This window comes from Metopolophium dirhodum, chromosome 4, assembly GCF_019925205.1.
Source record: "Metopolophium dirhodum isolate CAU chromosome 4, ASM1992520v1, whole genome shotgun sequence".
NCBI lineage: Eukaryota > Metazoa > Arthropoda > Insecta > Hemiptera > Aphididae > Metopolophium > Metopolophium dirhodum.
Genome location: NC_083563.1, coordinates 31,018,848 through 31,036,265, shown reverse-complemented (window position 1 = coordinate 31,036,265; position 17,418 = coordinate 31,018,848). Strand labels below are relative to the sequence as shown.

Sequence of the window (17,418 nt, the reverse complement as noted above, 5' to 3'; positions counted from 1 at the left end):
TGTTTATTATAATTAAATAAAAACATACTCAGGCCTTTAACTTTTGTTCGAAAATTCTCGAATCCAGTATTGTCTAAAAAAAAGAAATAGACTCAATATTTATGTTATAACAATAATATTTGTATAGGTATACCATCAATTATTAGACAATTAATAAAACCTTTAGATTCGATGATTTGAATTACTTATTCAACATTATCATACACAATACACAAAAACATTTACCATGGTAAAGTGAACTGAAAATGATTAGCTTACATAGTAGATTCGATATTTTGTTTTATAATATCATCAACACACTACCTAGAGTACTCTTATATACTATAGTTATTAATAACTATACATACCTTTATAATATCCTCCATTATTTAACTTATCTGTTAAAATATTTGAATAATAACATTAAAATTTATTATAATTTACGACGACTGATATTGGCATGTGGAATGTGCATTTAGTAAAATCTTTAAGATGTATGACATATTATAATTAAGTAACAAAATCATACTTTTTTATTTTAGATGGGCAGTATTAGTTAAGTCCATAGATACATAATAATTGAGTAAATTAGGAAAAAAGTGTAATTTTATAATAAATAGGAGTAACATATAACATTTGTTCCAAAGTAAAAAAAAATTTACAAAATTTACTAAAAATAATTTTAAATATTATTCAAAATATGTTCGAGTTATAACTTATAACCCGCAAGCAAATATTTGTAACACGCTATTTCCCGCCTGTATTGGGTAAGTTCAGTGTCTTCATTACTCTAGTTTTATGAGTTAGAAGTTGGTAAAATTTTCCAGAATTGTTAATCAGAACAAATTTGAAAAAAAAAATTCTGCGAAGCAATTTGTATCATGTACATTTGATTAACCAATAACTCGTAGGCGTCCCAATGTTAATTGGTAATTTAATATAATATTATTTCTTAGCGTAAAACCATTGTTAATTAAATATGCACATTCTGTACACATAACTGTTATCTTACCAATACACACTAAAACAAAAAAAATGAATGCAATTAACTAATTTTTATTATTAATAATTATTGTAAATTGTATTCAACGGATACATATTAAATCTTATCAAGTTTCTTCCACTAATAAAATTCATTATTTACTTAAAAAAAAAAAAAAATACACGTAAAAAGAATATTGTTAATTAAATATGTGTATCCTGTCCACAAAATCGTAATCTTACCTCGAGATTCTAAAACATATAAAACAATAAAACAAATAATGTTAATTTAATAAAGCTACATTATGTAGACATAATTGTAATCTTACCTTCACGCTCTATAACGCGTAAAAATGGCATATTTATAAAAACAATTAATTCATTAATCATTTATATTGCTAATAACTATTATTAGGTGATTGTATTCAACAAATATACATGATATCTAATCAAATTTTTTTCATTTGGAAAATTCATTATTTACTTTCAAAAAATAAATATACATCTACAAATATTGATAAATAAAGAATACGTGCATCCTGTACACAAAACTGTAATTTTACCTTCAGGCCCTATAATATATATTAAATGGCATATTTATAAAAACTATTTATTTATTTATTTTTCTAATAATTATTAAAAATTGTATTTAACGAATACAATATTATATCTTATCAAATTTTTCCATTCAGAAAATTCATTATTTACAAAAATTTATTTTAAACAAAAAAAAAAAAAATACATGCAAAAAATACATAGTTACGTTCTGTGCACAAAACTGTAATCTTACCGGCATACACTAAAACGTAAAAATGGCATTTTGATAAAAACACTATAATATTCATTTTAATTGCTAATAATAACTATTAATTGTATTCAACGAATAAACATTATATCTTACCAGATAATTTTTTCCAATCATATTCTAAAAACAAAATTAAAAACGTGCATCTATTTAAAATTGGAATTTTAAGGGTAGAGGCGATATGGTTTGATTTTTATTCTCATTTGACTCATGTATTTTTTAAAAATTTTAATAACTTACATAGTATAGATTAAGATTTATGATCTTAATCGATAATTTAGTTTTTATTCAAACAGTTAAACCTACATTATTTTTATACATATAAAACTTATCATGGGTAAATTTATGTAAAATATAGCTTATGATTTTAAAAGAAAATAATCCGGTAGGTATTATTATGGTATTTATTACCTAAAAATTAGAATATAATATATTGAAAGCATACCTTCAAGTGACGCATTGCCGAAAACAACGATTACAGTTATAACAATAATCGTTAAATTACTTATCAAAAAACCCATTTTCATTTTGAAAACTTATACAACTTTAAGAACTGTACTGAAATATAAAATACTCTAATAAAAGACTAACAAATAATTTAAGATTCAGAAAATATAAAATAAAGTATTGTCTTTTTAAACAGCTGTGTACACTAGCTGTTCATAATACACAAACTGTTAATCTTGTAGCTTTTACAACTTAGTTTCGTAGCTGAAGAGGTTTAGAAACATGATATTATAAACTACATAATTTATTAACCTTAATAAGTAAAATTTTTGTTAGTCCGCTCATTATTAAGTCATACGAATAAATATATTTATAAATTCTTTAAATATTTTTGTTTATCATCACTTTAATACATATATTTGACAAATTATTTTATCAAATGTTATCAGTTATCACTAATCAGTTATCATTATCAATAATTCGTATTTAGCAAATAAAACACACAAGTATATATGTACATTAAGTTGGAAGCCACTTATGAGTGGGTGTTTTGAAATTCTAATCTTATACATTACAAGGAACCCACCATCAAAGTAATCATTATTTCCCAAAGTGTTTATTCGTCCATGTTTGTTTGACGATTATTATTTGAACAAGTGGTTGTTAACTACAACTGTTCTCAGCAGTTGTTATGTTCTTACTATGTATGTATTCTGATAAACTAACGTATAACGTTTTACAACAAAATACTGTTCATAAAATAATGTATACCGTGCTCAATTGTATGTATTAGTAAATTACATTATTGAAGTTAAAAAGTACCTATTTATTGTAAAATAATCCTCAAATTTATAATTTGAAATTACCACCTAAGGTTAAGATTATTATTGAAATATCATTATCTGATAAATTTCTTTTACATTTGGAATTGTCGATTATATAAGTGCCTAATAAGAATCCTTTAAACAAAGTACACAATCATGCGTGAAATATGTAATATCTACCTTTGATTATATTCCCACATTTTAATTATAGTAATTGTATATCTTATTAAAATCTGTTGAAACTTCACTAGGAAAATGAAATAAATAGCATAATATTAAGATGATAATTCTTTTCTTTTTTTTTTTATTAAATTAATTTTTATTAATTTATTGTGAACAATATATATTATTGAAACCGAAAACAAACAAAGGTGGACCTGTGGGTACCACTCTGATGTACACTGTACAGTAATCGTCAAGCAAGTCATTGTAATGGATGTGTTATATTTGAATTCAATGACAATGAGAAACCATTGCATACGAAAAACGATTCTGAACAGAAAGGTTGAGTCATCCTAGCATACTTGTATAAATAATCAAATTTAATAGTTAAAAAAGGTGGATAAGTGGATGTCGCTCTGCTGTACAGTAGGTTACAAGTGGGTCACTGTAATGGATGGTGTTAAATTTGAATTCAATGATATAATATCATTGTATAAGACATGCCCTGGACCGTCCCTTTACATAATTGTTTGATTATATGTTTACTTCGGTGTCTTCTTGAACCGGCCAAGCCAGCCGTCCTAGACTTCTCGTTCTGATATTTAGTCGTCCGCAGCGTCTACCGCCTGGCGAGCCCTTTCTTCGACTTCCTTGAGGGTCAGAGTCTCTTCTACCATTTTATAGAAGAGTCTGAACGTCTCTTCTGCCTCGTTGAGGACTGTCGCCTTCTCTGTCTGGTCCGTTGGGAGGTCCTCGAAGAGAGGGCCGCACAGGATGCTCTCGACGTCAGTGGCCTCGGGAGGATGGCCCTGGCGAGCGCGTAGCTCGTCCCGTAGGCCGTCCCAGTTTGGACAGAGGAGATGGTGTGTACCGCTGTGACTGAGCTGCACTGGCAGTGAATGCAGTGGGTGCTAGGGGTCCTGCCCATGCAGCGAAGATACCACTGAAATCACCCGTGTCCGGTTAGCACCTGCGTCATGTATAATATTATCATCGAATCTACAGTAAATCACATCTTTTTATTACCGTTAACCACATGTCATGGTTCTTTTTTTTGCACGTTGTTCTTATTAGCTGTAAACAGGTACGCCATACACCCGACTTTTTCGATCAACCGTTGTTAATGCACTATTTGCACTTTTTTGATTTGGCGGAAAAGAGAATTGGGAGAACAGGGAAAGGTATGGTTTTGGCGGAAAAGGGAATCGAACAATTTATGATTTGGCGGAAAAGTTTTTTCCGAAATTTCCAAACGGCAACCGGGCATGGCAGAAACCTACTGGTGCCCAATTAAAAATTCTGCCAAATAGGCATACGAACTAGGCCTTCGAAACAAGCGCCATACACAAAAAAAAATCTGAACTTTAATAGGTATTAAATTTAATGTACCTATTTGTTTACAAACTATACTTAAGAATTTAGGTTATGAATAGGTAAAATGTAAAATTCACATCTACAATTAATATTTTGTTAATTATTATTAGAAAACAAAAAGGGTTTAAGAATAAATCCTTATTATACATTTGAATATCTTCGAATATTTCCCTGTATTTTACATTTTGGTAAAATAATAAATATATTGTCTGACAGTAGCTTTCACAAAGTTAATGGTAAAAGTGTGGTCACTTAAAAATCCTCAAAAATTCGTGTTGTGTTCATTCTCAAAAAGTGATGATGTCTTTTTGATTTCTTTAATTTAATTTCATATATATATGAATACTGCTCTAGAAGACTCGTTATGGTATTTATGGTTATAGAAAGAGGAATTTAAATTGTATAATAATCTTTTGCGATAAAATGAAACTTTAATATTTATTTCTATTTTATAGCGTAATATAAATTGCATAGTATATTATTAATGCACCTAATAGTAACCATAAGAAATAATTAAAAACTGTTTGAGACAAGACCCTGCAATTTAGTGAACAATTTAATAATTAATGAAGGCCATAAATTACTATAATTTATTTTCATACAAGTTCCTTGAAGTCTTTTTTTTTGTGTGATAAAAAACCCACAAAATATTTACAATCTGAAACAATTTTACCATACCTAACTAAAATCAAATCGATGGTTTATTCTTAGCAATGTTTCCAAAAAATTACACAATTTTGAATCATCCGAAATCATTGTCGAAATTCAATCAACATTCGTTATATCGACGAACAAACGCATATTATGCAACAGGTGGCTAATGAAAAACAAATTTACCAATCAAATATTTGATAGGAATAAGAAAACATTTACTGAAGAGAAAACACACTGTACATAATATAATCAATACGCGTGTTCATTTATATATTATAGCATATTACATAATATACATTGCGAAGCCATTCTTCGATCCCTTGCAATTCCTAAACCATTATAGTTTGACGTTTATACGAAAGAAACCATACGGTTGGATGCATATATTATACAGCATAATATACGGGGTAAACTATTTTATATAATATGAGACACTCATTAAATTAGAAAAAAATAATTTTACATTATTTTAAATCGTTACATAAAAACACTTTTAAAAAACAACTATGTTTTTATGCTATTATTAATCGTATTAATTTTTTGAGTTTTAAGGTCTTTTGAATGACAAAATATACATGTTTGAAATCATATAAAATGATTCACAGTATTTCGATCTATAAAAATAAAATTTTGAACAATTAGTTTATTAGTTATAACTTAAAATATTTAATGTTTAGATGAGCGGAGTAGTATGAACGAACTTTTAGCAGTGTGTCCCTGTGTCACTCCACGCCACTTATCTAAACTTTAAATAGGTGCTTATAAAGTTATAACTGATATACCATACTCGTTATATACTAAAATTTGATTTTATGTAATTATTGAAGTACTCCAAAAAGTATTCAGTTTTCGAATAAGAAATTAAAAATGCATTTTGTCATTCATAGTTTTAAAATGATTAATATGTATGATAATAAATAGTAAAATATCTTTTTTTAAATTGTATTTTTAACTAGGTACTTACTTACATAAAATTATCTAAATAAATATTTAATAAAACCGTTAATATTAAATTTTTAGTGGCTTACGTTAAATAGATCACCCAGTATAATATAATATAAGTAATACTAACAGATGTTGACCAGCAACGGATCGGCATAGGTACTACTGTATTATTCGATATTAATATATTTTCTACCAACACTAGCTACATAACAAATGAGGTAGGGACTAGGTAGTATGTATGAGAGTCATATATTTTAATATATTATGAACGAACTCTGTGTTCGAGCCACCAAAATTATACCATAGCTAATAATAATAAAATCTCTGACAGTATCAAATCATTTCGATACGCCACCGTGGTCCGTGATTGACATAATGTAGCCATTCAGGGTTAGGTAATCGTCGTTTAAACACGAATCCCAAGACTGCGGATACCCACTATGAATATAATCTATTGTGTTGCATGTACGTGAAGTACTCAAGTACCTACAAATATACCCACGAGCTTTTAAACATCTTTTTTTTATCAATATTATAACAATATTATATGTAATTATAAAAATTGGAGGGTTCATCAAATTTATATCATATTAGTATATTACCATTGTTTGCAGAGAACTTCGAACAATACATTGCATTATATTAATTACTATCAATGGATTGTCTACTAAACTTAATAACTATTTAGTAGATATAGGCAGATCATCAAGAAGTAAAAGGAATCCCAGAGTCACCATAGTGATACTTAAAGTACAATACACTCAAATATATCAACTTTAAGTAGATACCAGGAAAAACACCGGGATTTTCTATGGTGTTTTCATTAAACAATTATTAGATAATCGTGACCTAAATTTTATTAAAATAATAATTTGTACCATGTATTTTCTTGTACAATTTTCAGTTTCAATAATACCGACTTGGTAGTTGATACACAAAAAAAATAATATTTAAAATTGCTTATAAAGGTATATCTAAAGTTTAAACTAACAAAGTACATAATATGTGATAGACATCCTTGTCTTTGACGGTGCATGAAACGAGTTCTTTGAAAATAGGTCTGGTAGCCAACGTGTTTAAACGTGCAAATATCTACTAAATGTTTACGTAAGGGCCCAGTGGCGTCATTTCAGTTTTTAATAGAGGGGGCAAAAGTTTTGATTAAAAAAACAACCATTCGCAAGTTCCTTTTCTTTCATAAAACAAGTACATAGACACATAGTACATACACACCAAATCACATGCACGTCCACACATGCGTCTAAATATAAATGTATTCTACTATTAACTAGTAATTTCAAATTTATCATTGTCAAAATAATTTCTTAATACCCGCACAATATAATATTTTCCTATAAATATAGGAATGTTTTTACGCTAATATAATATATAATAAAGGTTAATTGAAAACCACCGGGCACCGGCCAATCGGACTGGTTTTAAAATCAGACAGGGGAAAATGCCTACCTTCCCACCCTCTAAATGACGCCACTGATGTAACGCAAAAACCTATAGCAACTGCTAACTTGACTTTCGCGTACGCATTACATTTTCTACCGGACCATCGGACAATGCAGAATGAATCTAATGTACCTGTCTGCCTATATTTAAGCTACAAAACGATATTTCGTTTGAAAAGCACAAAAGTTATTTTCCGCATTTATACAACAATAATAATATAATATTGGTATCTATATGCATTTACGTATTTTCCTGAGAATCCTCATTTAACTATTGCGACAATGGCGATGTCCTTTTCACGACAGTCTGAGTGAAAATGAACTATACATATATATTTTCATTACATAATATAATATGATAATATTATTCAACGGTGGGCTTTCTCCAGATAGTAAATGTGTGTGTGTGTTTTATATTATATAGATGATACCCGTAACTATAACTCGATCCTATTGTTCATCGCTTCATTGTTTATTGATTTTATATATATTATTATATTGTCTCCTTTGATTCACCGGCCGATTCGTTTCGCCAAACATTATAACAGTTGATGTATATAACAATATAACGGTTTACGGTATAATGATAATATTACATCATCCGAAAAAAAGATGGCATTATAATATGCATTGTCTAAGAAAGGGCCGACAAACAGTAGACCGATCAAAAATAATAGCCATGAAAAATGTTGTTTTCGAATATTATATTTCATAATATATTTGAAGAAATAAAAAATTTAAGAACTACAAATCCACTAACATAAAAAATAATATTACAAAGGACAATACGAACGAAGAGGCTGAAGTGTGCGGAATATCGAACGCTCCGCTGTAGTCTGCACTCGACCTGTTATTTCGTTCACCTGGATGCGATCCAGTGTTTTATTAATATTATATTATACGTTTGAAAGCAATGAGATAAATCATCGTATTCGAAAAACCATTTGGTTTATAGGAGTTTAAAAAAAAAGTTGAAGTGCTCGTAAAAATAATTTATTACCTAGTAAAGAGATTTTCAAAATGAATTGAATATGAATTGTTAATGCTCGAGTGACCTTGTATGGAAATTGAAAGACTTGATAACCCGATAAATCCTATTGGTGGAAATAAATCAAAAATAATTTCTCTGCGAATTAATATATAATAACCTAATAGTAATGTTTTCCAGCTGGATAGCGAGTGAAGAAAATAAATTATTAAATTATTTTTGTTAAATTAGGTAATAGAATTCAGATTTCTTTAAGAACTTTAAAATTTGTGTGGTGGTGTCCGCGTCAGGTCCGAGTGCTGTATCTAAGGTGTTGGGTATGTTGAGGCTGCTGAATTCGTCTACGTATTGGAGTCATTCTGTAATAATTATGTTGTTGACTGAGAGTTTGACACAAGGGTTTAACTTTAATTTGTCTTCCTTTGCCATGAGGTATGTAAGACGGGTGAGGTCATTGCGGAGTCTATTGATAATTACCTTATCTCTTCTGTTCAGAGGTAGGTTAGGCCAGCCGAAGATGGTGTTTTTGGTTTTTCTTTTTAGTGTTTTGTTTGACCCAGTGTATCTACTAGTGTCACAAGCAAATAAAGATAAATTCATTTTAATTTTCATATTTTTACTTAAATTACTAAATTATACAAGGATAGTCTATAGGTGAAAGATTTTTTTTTGATTCGGTTCGGGCTACAGAAATTTCACTTTACATACAAACAAATTTTACCTCATTGGGTATAATTTTATTGTAAGTGTAAGTAAAGTAGTAATAGTATAACTAAGTAAAGTCGTATAGATAAGTCACAAGTGTACAATATGAGATAGTAGGTATCTAGTAATAGTAAAAATCATTATAATTTGTTTAGTACAGTGTGTAATTACTAATTTGAATTGTTAAATTTCGTCGTGGCTGCGACTAATATGTTTTAATGGCTGCATATTATATTTTACCACTCAACAAATATCCATCGGATAAATTATTGTGCACAGACAACTCTACGAATTTCTCACCGTATCTAGGAAAATATACGCGTCCGCACAGAGTATCGATTTAGCATTCACGAGTGATTATTATATTAAAATAAATGTGCCACACATTGTGCGTACATATACGTTCCTATGGTGGGCAAGTATAAAATATATGACAAGAAGTAGACGGGCACAGGCATATGAGACTATGAGAGTACATCGTACCCTTTTTACGCGTTAAATATTTACGACAAATACAACAACTGTTCCACACTTACACGTTAAATGACCTCGACGATATTGTAATACATCGGAGTGTATTAATATTTGATAAGACCCTAACCTAACGCACCTACCTACCGCTATTATATAATACAGTACGTGCACCTACCTATATCGGTGTGGTTAAAGTTATAAGGTTATGATTTCGTGGAGTTTTGTTTGGAACGACGACAGTAGAATATTATTTACCGCCGTGGTTATCCGATTAAATCCCTTCGTGCGTCGTATGTTGCCTAGCGCCAAAGGCGGGTCAAGTATTGCGGGAATGGGTGGGTGGCGTGGGTTAAGTTTTGCGATGGCAAAGGCCACCGCGCAGAGGGGTTCTTGTGGCGTCAATGCCTTTCCGTGGTTAAAATAATTATAACCTTTTTCATTTTATTTATTTATGAATTTAAAAATTAGATGTAAGTACAGCGTCGTGTTTTTACCCGCACATTTTATGTCTGGCCTCAGCTTATACTGAAACGAAAAACTTCACGATTCCATATACATATTTATTATTAATTCTTTATTGGCGGAAAAAAAAACTCCCTAAACAAAATTATCTATATATATATATATATATATATATATATTATAATATACCTTAACTCTTAAGTGTTAATAACATCTATAGCTAGCACATATTCACTTCCCATAAATATAACAAAATAAACATATGGTAGGTACATCATTGTAATAGAACCGTAATTATTAACTGTTACGTATTTTATATATAAGATAGGCGAAGGTACACACACGAGCATTGACAAAGTACGACTGCTTTATTTATCATTACGCACGACGGCGGACACACATAATAATCACATAATGTTGTATATATATATATTTATCGTTACAGATAACATATCGGAGTATCGGACACACCGTACAATGTACATACATAACATCTTTCCCTTCTATATAATTTTAGTACAATAAATTAACTTATACAAAATTCATACAATTTAGAAAATAATAATAATGATTTAACATTTACAATTTTACACAATACATAATAAATATAACTTAAAAATTTAAATAGATAAACAATATATTTTTTTTTTTTTTTTTTTTTTTTTTTTTTTTATTATTATTCAAGTTCCCTTGGATGTACCTCATCATTTAAATAACTCTTTTTCAATTTGTTTACATGCATTAATCTGATTTTATCACCAACCCGGACTAAATAACTGCACGTTCCCAACATTTTCATTATACGTCCAGTTAACCATTTCTGCCCTTTTGAATTATTTCGAACAAGAACTTTATCATTTATTTCGTACTTAGTAACATTAATATTTTTATTCTTTTCTACAATATTTGGTGGTTTTAATATGGACAAATGATTTTTTGGTTTAAATTTATATATTAAATCTGACGGACTACAACCTGTGCTTGTTGTTGGTGTGTTACGATATGATACTAAAATATTATTAATTTTTGATTGTATTCTTTTTACATCTCTCTCTACACACAAACTCTTTATTAATAATTTTTTTATCGTTTGCACTCCTCGCTCTGCCAACCCATTAGACTCTGGATTGTATGGCGGCGAATGTACTAGTTTTATACAATTTTTCTCACAATATGCTTTAAATTCATTTGCGCCAAAAGGTGGACCATTATCGGTTACCATTATCTCTGGGGAACCAAAACGACAAAAACAATTTTCTAAAACTTCGATTACTTTTGAAGCCGTTGTACTTCCCATTGCAAAACACTCAATCCATTTGCTAAAACTGTCAACAATGATTAATAATTTAACTTGATTTATTTCTAGAAAATCGATGTGTATTCTTTTCCAAGAATCTGATGGATTTTCCCACGGAATATACACTTTCTCACTAACATTCTTATCGTTTTGATTACATTGGCATTCCGTACACGTCTTAATAAACTTATCTATATCAATATCGATATTAGGCCACCATACATACGACCTTGCGAGCATTTTCGAACGAACAATACCCGGATGGTTTTTATGTAATAACATTAATACGTCTTCTCTTAATGACTTTGGAATTACTACGCGATTACCTAATATCAAACAGTCATTTACTAACGATAATTCTTCCCGTCTTTTATAATATTGTTGGCAATCTGATTTTAACGACTTTACCCCCGGCCAACCTTCTTTCGTATACTGACTTATTTCTTTTAATACTTCGTCTGTACTCGTTTTTTTGCTCACTTCCTTATACGTTAAAGGTAAATTTTCTAATAATAAAATTGAACAAGCATTTTCCCCAGTATTACTACTTTGAGGTAATCTTGATAACGCGTCTGCGTTACTTATGTCTACCCCCTTCCTATGTTGAATCTCGTACTGATAACTAGACAATATAACTGCCCATCTTTGTAATCTAGATGAAGCTACAACAGGTATATTCTTTGACGGATTAAAAATTGATTTTAACGGCAAATGATCAGTTACTAAAATAAATTTGCGTGCAAACAAGTATTTATGGAATTTTTTTACTGCGAAGATTATTGCTAACCCTTCACGCTCAATTTGTGCATAATTTTTTTCTGCCGCTGATAAGGTGCTAGACGCGAATAAAATTGGCTTCTCCTCCCCATCTATCAAATGACTAAGAACTGCACCGACACCATAGCTAGAACTGTCACACGTAACTACTAGAGGTAAATCTGGATTATACGTGACTAATAATTGACTTTTTATTAATACCTGTTTTATATTTTCAAACGCTGATCGACATTCGTCAGACCAATTCCAAGGTATTTTATTTTTTGTTAAATTGTACAAGGGAGCTAATATAGATGACGACATTGGAATAAAACGTTGATAATAGTTTATGAGACCGAGAAATGATTTTAATTGTACTACATCATTAGGGCACGGTGCGTTTCTTATCGCATCCATTTTATTTCCATCGGGATGTACGCCTTGACAATCTATTTTATGACCTAGAAATTGTACACTTGAACAATAAAACTGACATTTCTCAAAATTTACTTTAACTCTATACTCATTTAAACGTTCTAACACCGCATTAACATTTTCTTCACACTCTGACCTTGACGAGCCGCAGATTATTATGTCATCTAAATATACTTGTACTTTAGAAACACCTCGTAAAATATTTTCCATGACTGACTGAAATATACTTGGCGCTGACGCTACCCCATAACATAAACGATTAAAACAGTACAACCCTTTATGAGTATTAATTGTAAGAAACTTACGACTTTCAGGTGCAACCTGTAATTGTAAATACGCTTCTGCTAAATCCAAAACAGTGAATACACTTCCCCCGGATAACTCATTAAACACATCATCGACTCTTGGTAATGGGTGTTGTTCAATTTGTAATTTTGGATTTAAGGTAGTTTTTAAATCTACACATATTCTAATTTTATTATTTTTTTTTGGTACTACTACAATAGGCGATGCCCAGTCACTAATTGAAACCTTACTTATAACTCCTTCAACTTCTAATCTATTTAACTCAATTTCTACAGCAGACTTTAGTGCATATGGTACTTGATATGCTCTATGGAAAACTGGTACGCTATTTTCTTTTAAAGATAAATTGACCTCATGGTCTTTTATATAATCAGCTGGTTTATCATTTAATTTAACCACCCCGGGAAACTTGAGTTTAATATTGTTAATTACATCTATTTCACTTAAAACGCAATTATTATTATTTACAGAATTCATAATATTTTTCCCGATTTTGCAATCTACATTACTACTTATACAATTTAAACACATATTCGATCTCCAGTTTGAATATAACTTATCTAACCAAGATCGACCTACTAAAACTTTTTTTACAGAGTTTTCCGTTATAATTAAATATAGTTTAATATTTTTTTGATTTGACATCTCGACATTTACAAGTGTTTGACCTAAAACCTTGACTGGTTCACAATTTACAGAACTTAATTGAATATGTTTTTTTTCTAATTTACATGAATTATTAAAATACATATTAAAATATTTAATCGGCATAACTGAAACCGACGCTCCACTATCTACTTCAAACGGAATAAGCTTATTATTAACTTTGATTTTAATCACAAGTGGATTTCCCCCACTATTCTGAGACACATTATTTACTAAATCAATAGACTCTAAATTATTTTTAATTTTTGTCTTACACATTTTCGACGTATGACCTTTTAATTTACATGAAAAACATTCCCACTCTCTGGCTGGACACGTACGGACATCGTGCTTCCTTCCACATCTATAGCATTGACCAAACTTAAGACTTCGTGAACTTTGACTGCCGTGCTGAATTGACTGACCATTTTTTTGACCAGGTTTTGACGACTTCCCAGACCACGGTTTTCCACCAGAATTTCCGTTCCACTTGAGTTCCGACTTCGATGACGAATGTGTTTGACGAGACACATTTTTCCCATTATTGATAAAATTTACTTGTGATTTATTGTTCATTTGTTGTGTTTGATTACAAACCAACTCCGAATCCAAAGCAATTTTACATGCTTCTTCAAACGTTAGGGACTCTATACCAAGTAATTTTCGTTGACACGATTCATCACTTATCCCTACAATAAGCCGATCTCGCAGTGCATCGTTTAAAAACGAACCAAATACACAAAAACTTGATAATTTTTTTAATGCTGTTATGTACTCCCGAGTTGACTCACCCTGGTTCTGTGTACGTTGGTTAAAAATAAATCTTTCACTCACTACAAGACGACGTGGTGAATATATTTCTTCCAATTTGGACACTAACTCGTCGTATGACTTTAATTGTGGTTCCTCCGGCAAACAAGCATCTTTTAATTGACTATATGCTTCCGAACCAATGTATGCGATTAAATAGGACTTTTTATCAGCCTCTTTAACTTTTAAAACGGTCAACTGCGCGTTTAATCGATCTAAATAATTACTGAATGATTCCGAACCCGGTATGTATTGCGAAATATTCGACATTATAATCACAACAAGAAAATTAAATAATATTTTCACCGAATTTTCATCTTCGTCGCCAAATGTTACGTATTTTATATATAAGATAGGCGAAGGTACACACACGAGCATTGACAAAGTACGACTGCTTTATTTATCATTACGCACGACGGCGGACACACATAATAATCACATAATGTTGTATATATATATATTTATCGTTACAGATAACATATCGGAGTATCGGACACACCGTACAATGTACATACATAACATTAACTATCAACCGAAATTAACTTCCATAATATTTTCTTTTCTACTGCCTTTAGTTCTGCATATAAAAGTGACGATCGTAAATATGTGTTAGAAACACTATTAATTAAAAACTGCCTTGATTTCTAGTATATTTAAAATTAATTTGAAAACTTAATCGTCCCAACAAAAAAAGGGAATCAATAGAGTTGTTAAATTATTTATGTAAAAATGCATGATGGAAATTAATTTATCCTTTTATTTTATGGTTCTAAATTTAATATGATAATATACCATCATAATCGGCTAGAATTCCGTGAACGTTTAAGATGACATAAGGACATTTGTTGCTTCGTCTTACAAGTGCGTAGCATAACAAATTTCACGCTCAGCAGATCACGTTTTGCTCTGTTAGTTTAAAAATTAAAATTAATTTACCTCTTATAAAATATAAAGATAAGTTTATTAACTAGGGCATCTCATAGGCTTTTTGTTATATTTCAATTATGTTCTGACATTATCAGTATTATCTATTTATGAGTACTTTAAGATACACAAACAATTTACACTTTTAAAATACTCAGAAATCACTTTAAAATTAAAATATAACAAAAAGCCTATAATATGCCCTACAACTGCCCTAGATAACAATCTTACCTTTAATTTTTATAAGAGATAAATTCACTTAAATTTTTAAACAAACAGAGTTAAACGTGATCTGCTGAGCGCAAAATTGTCTATGTTACGCATTTGTAAGACGGAGACAACAAATGTCGGTGTATAACGTCCTCTCAACATTACATTTTTAAAGATAAAACTCGGGAGAAATTATTTTGAACTCCTCCAAGATTTTGGATTTAATTTTTTTAGTTTCATCACTACATAGTAGCCGTACAAACCAAGATTTTGGATATAAAGTATTCCTTAACCAATCGTACACAATCCATTAGGCTTGCATATTTGTGTATATTACCAGTAATAAATGTGAAATTGGAAGAAACATATCAAAAATTAATGTAAATACTAAATTTAATCAATTTCAATAGCCATGGTCAATACATTGCATTATGCATATGCATTATTCAATACATTAATAAATAAATACCTACATTAAATTAGTGGGAACTAACAAACGACCAGGTTGGGTAAACTGTTTAAAAATAAACCAGTATATCCTACTCAGATGCAGCCTTTTAATTTATGCCAGTTAAAAAAATTGAATAATTATGGTTGCGTTCACTACGTGCATAATATTATTAAGTTTATGAGGAAAACCATAATTATTTATTTAAATTGCTTTACTTTCTACTATATAAAATTCATTACCATTCTCCTGTAGGGCAAATGTATCACATGAGACTTATTAATTTTTTATACATATATTTTGTTTTCTATATAATTTTCGAATGCCGCACATATATCAGTAAGTAGGTATATATACTATGGCATGGAATGTTATGACCATAACATTATTGAGCAGACCACCGTCCACCACTATAATAAGTGGATCGTCAAAAATGTTTGACGTTGGTATTTACATTATAAATTATATAATATTTAGTAATATATTTAATTTAGGTTATATGTTAGGGTAATGTCTGATGTCTGGAGTTAATTGTTATTTTCTACTTGATAAACTCGAATTTAGGTAAGTTCAAATTAATATTACTTACACATAAACATGTCTGAAATAGATTCCATTTAAATTAAAATCACGTACAGCGCGTCGTATGTACTTATTTTATATATAATATGACGTACTATTACAAATATTATTTAACTCGCTATTAATTTCTATAACAATTAATATATCTTTCAAACCACACTTAATTCACCAAAAAATGAGTTTGCACGAAATAAAAATTGTATTTAGATATTGCTGTAGGTATCATAACATTTAAATCAATAATTTAGCTTTATTTTCAAAAAACGACAATTCAACTAAATGTTACACATATTGCCTTTACTATTAAATTATATAACACATGTTACATTATTGTATGCCTCGTTTATATATGTATATATATATATTGTAAATATAACGGTTAATGACATAAATAAATTCCACCAACAAAGAACATCTGCAGGTAGGTACCAAATCGTTTAATATTTCTATCTGTGTTTCGTAGTTCATTGTTAAATACAAACTAAACGCATTACAATAACTAATAACGTATTTTTATATTTTCTAAATGTTTTAATATCATGTAATTATTTTAAAAGTTTAAAGCTTATAAATACATAAAGTTATTATAGAATATAAACACTATAGGTAGGCCAGTTCATAAATCAGAAAGTATCGAAATGCATTTATTTATTTCATGTACCTAAATATTAATGTTTTGGCTATAGTCACTATTTACCTATATAAAGGGACTGAAGAATAAAAAAATATTTATTATAATGATTTA

The 17,418-nt window shown here is 29.7% G+C and overlaps 1 protein-coding gene across 1 annotated transcript; it reads right to left on the bottom strand.

The window, feature by feature from the left end:
• Positions 1-10,936: 10,936 nt before the first annotated feature.
• Positions 10,937-15,020, bottom strand: LOC132943620 (uncharacterized protein K02A2.6-like). The gene has a single exon (XM_061012649.1). The coding sequence runs from the start codon at positions 14,885-14,887 to the stop codon at positions 10,937-10,939; it is 3,951 nt and encodes a 1,316-aa protein (XP_060868632.1). The 5' UTR covers positions 14,888-15,020.
• Positions 15,021-17,418: the final 2,398 nt, after the last annotated feature.

Coding starts and splice junctions, on each gene's coding strand:
- LOC132943620 (XM_061012649.1), bottom strand. CDS start 14,887: ATGCTCGTGTGTGTACCTTCGCCTATCTTATATATAAAATACGTAACA.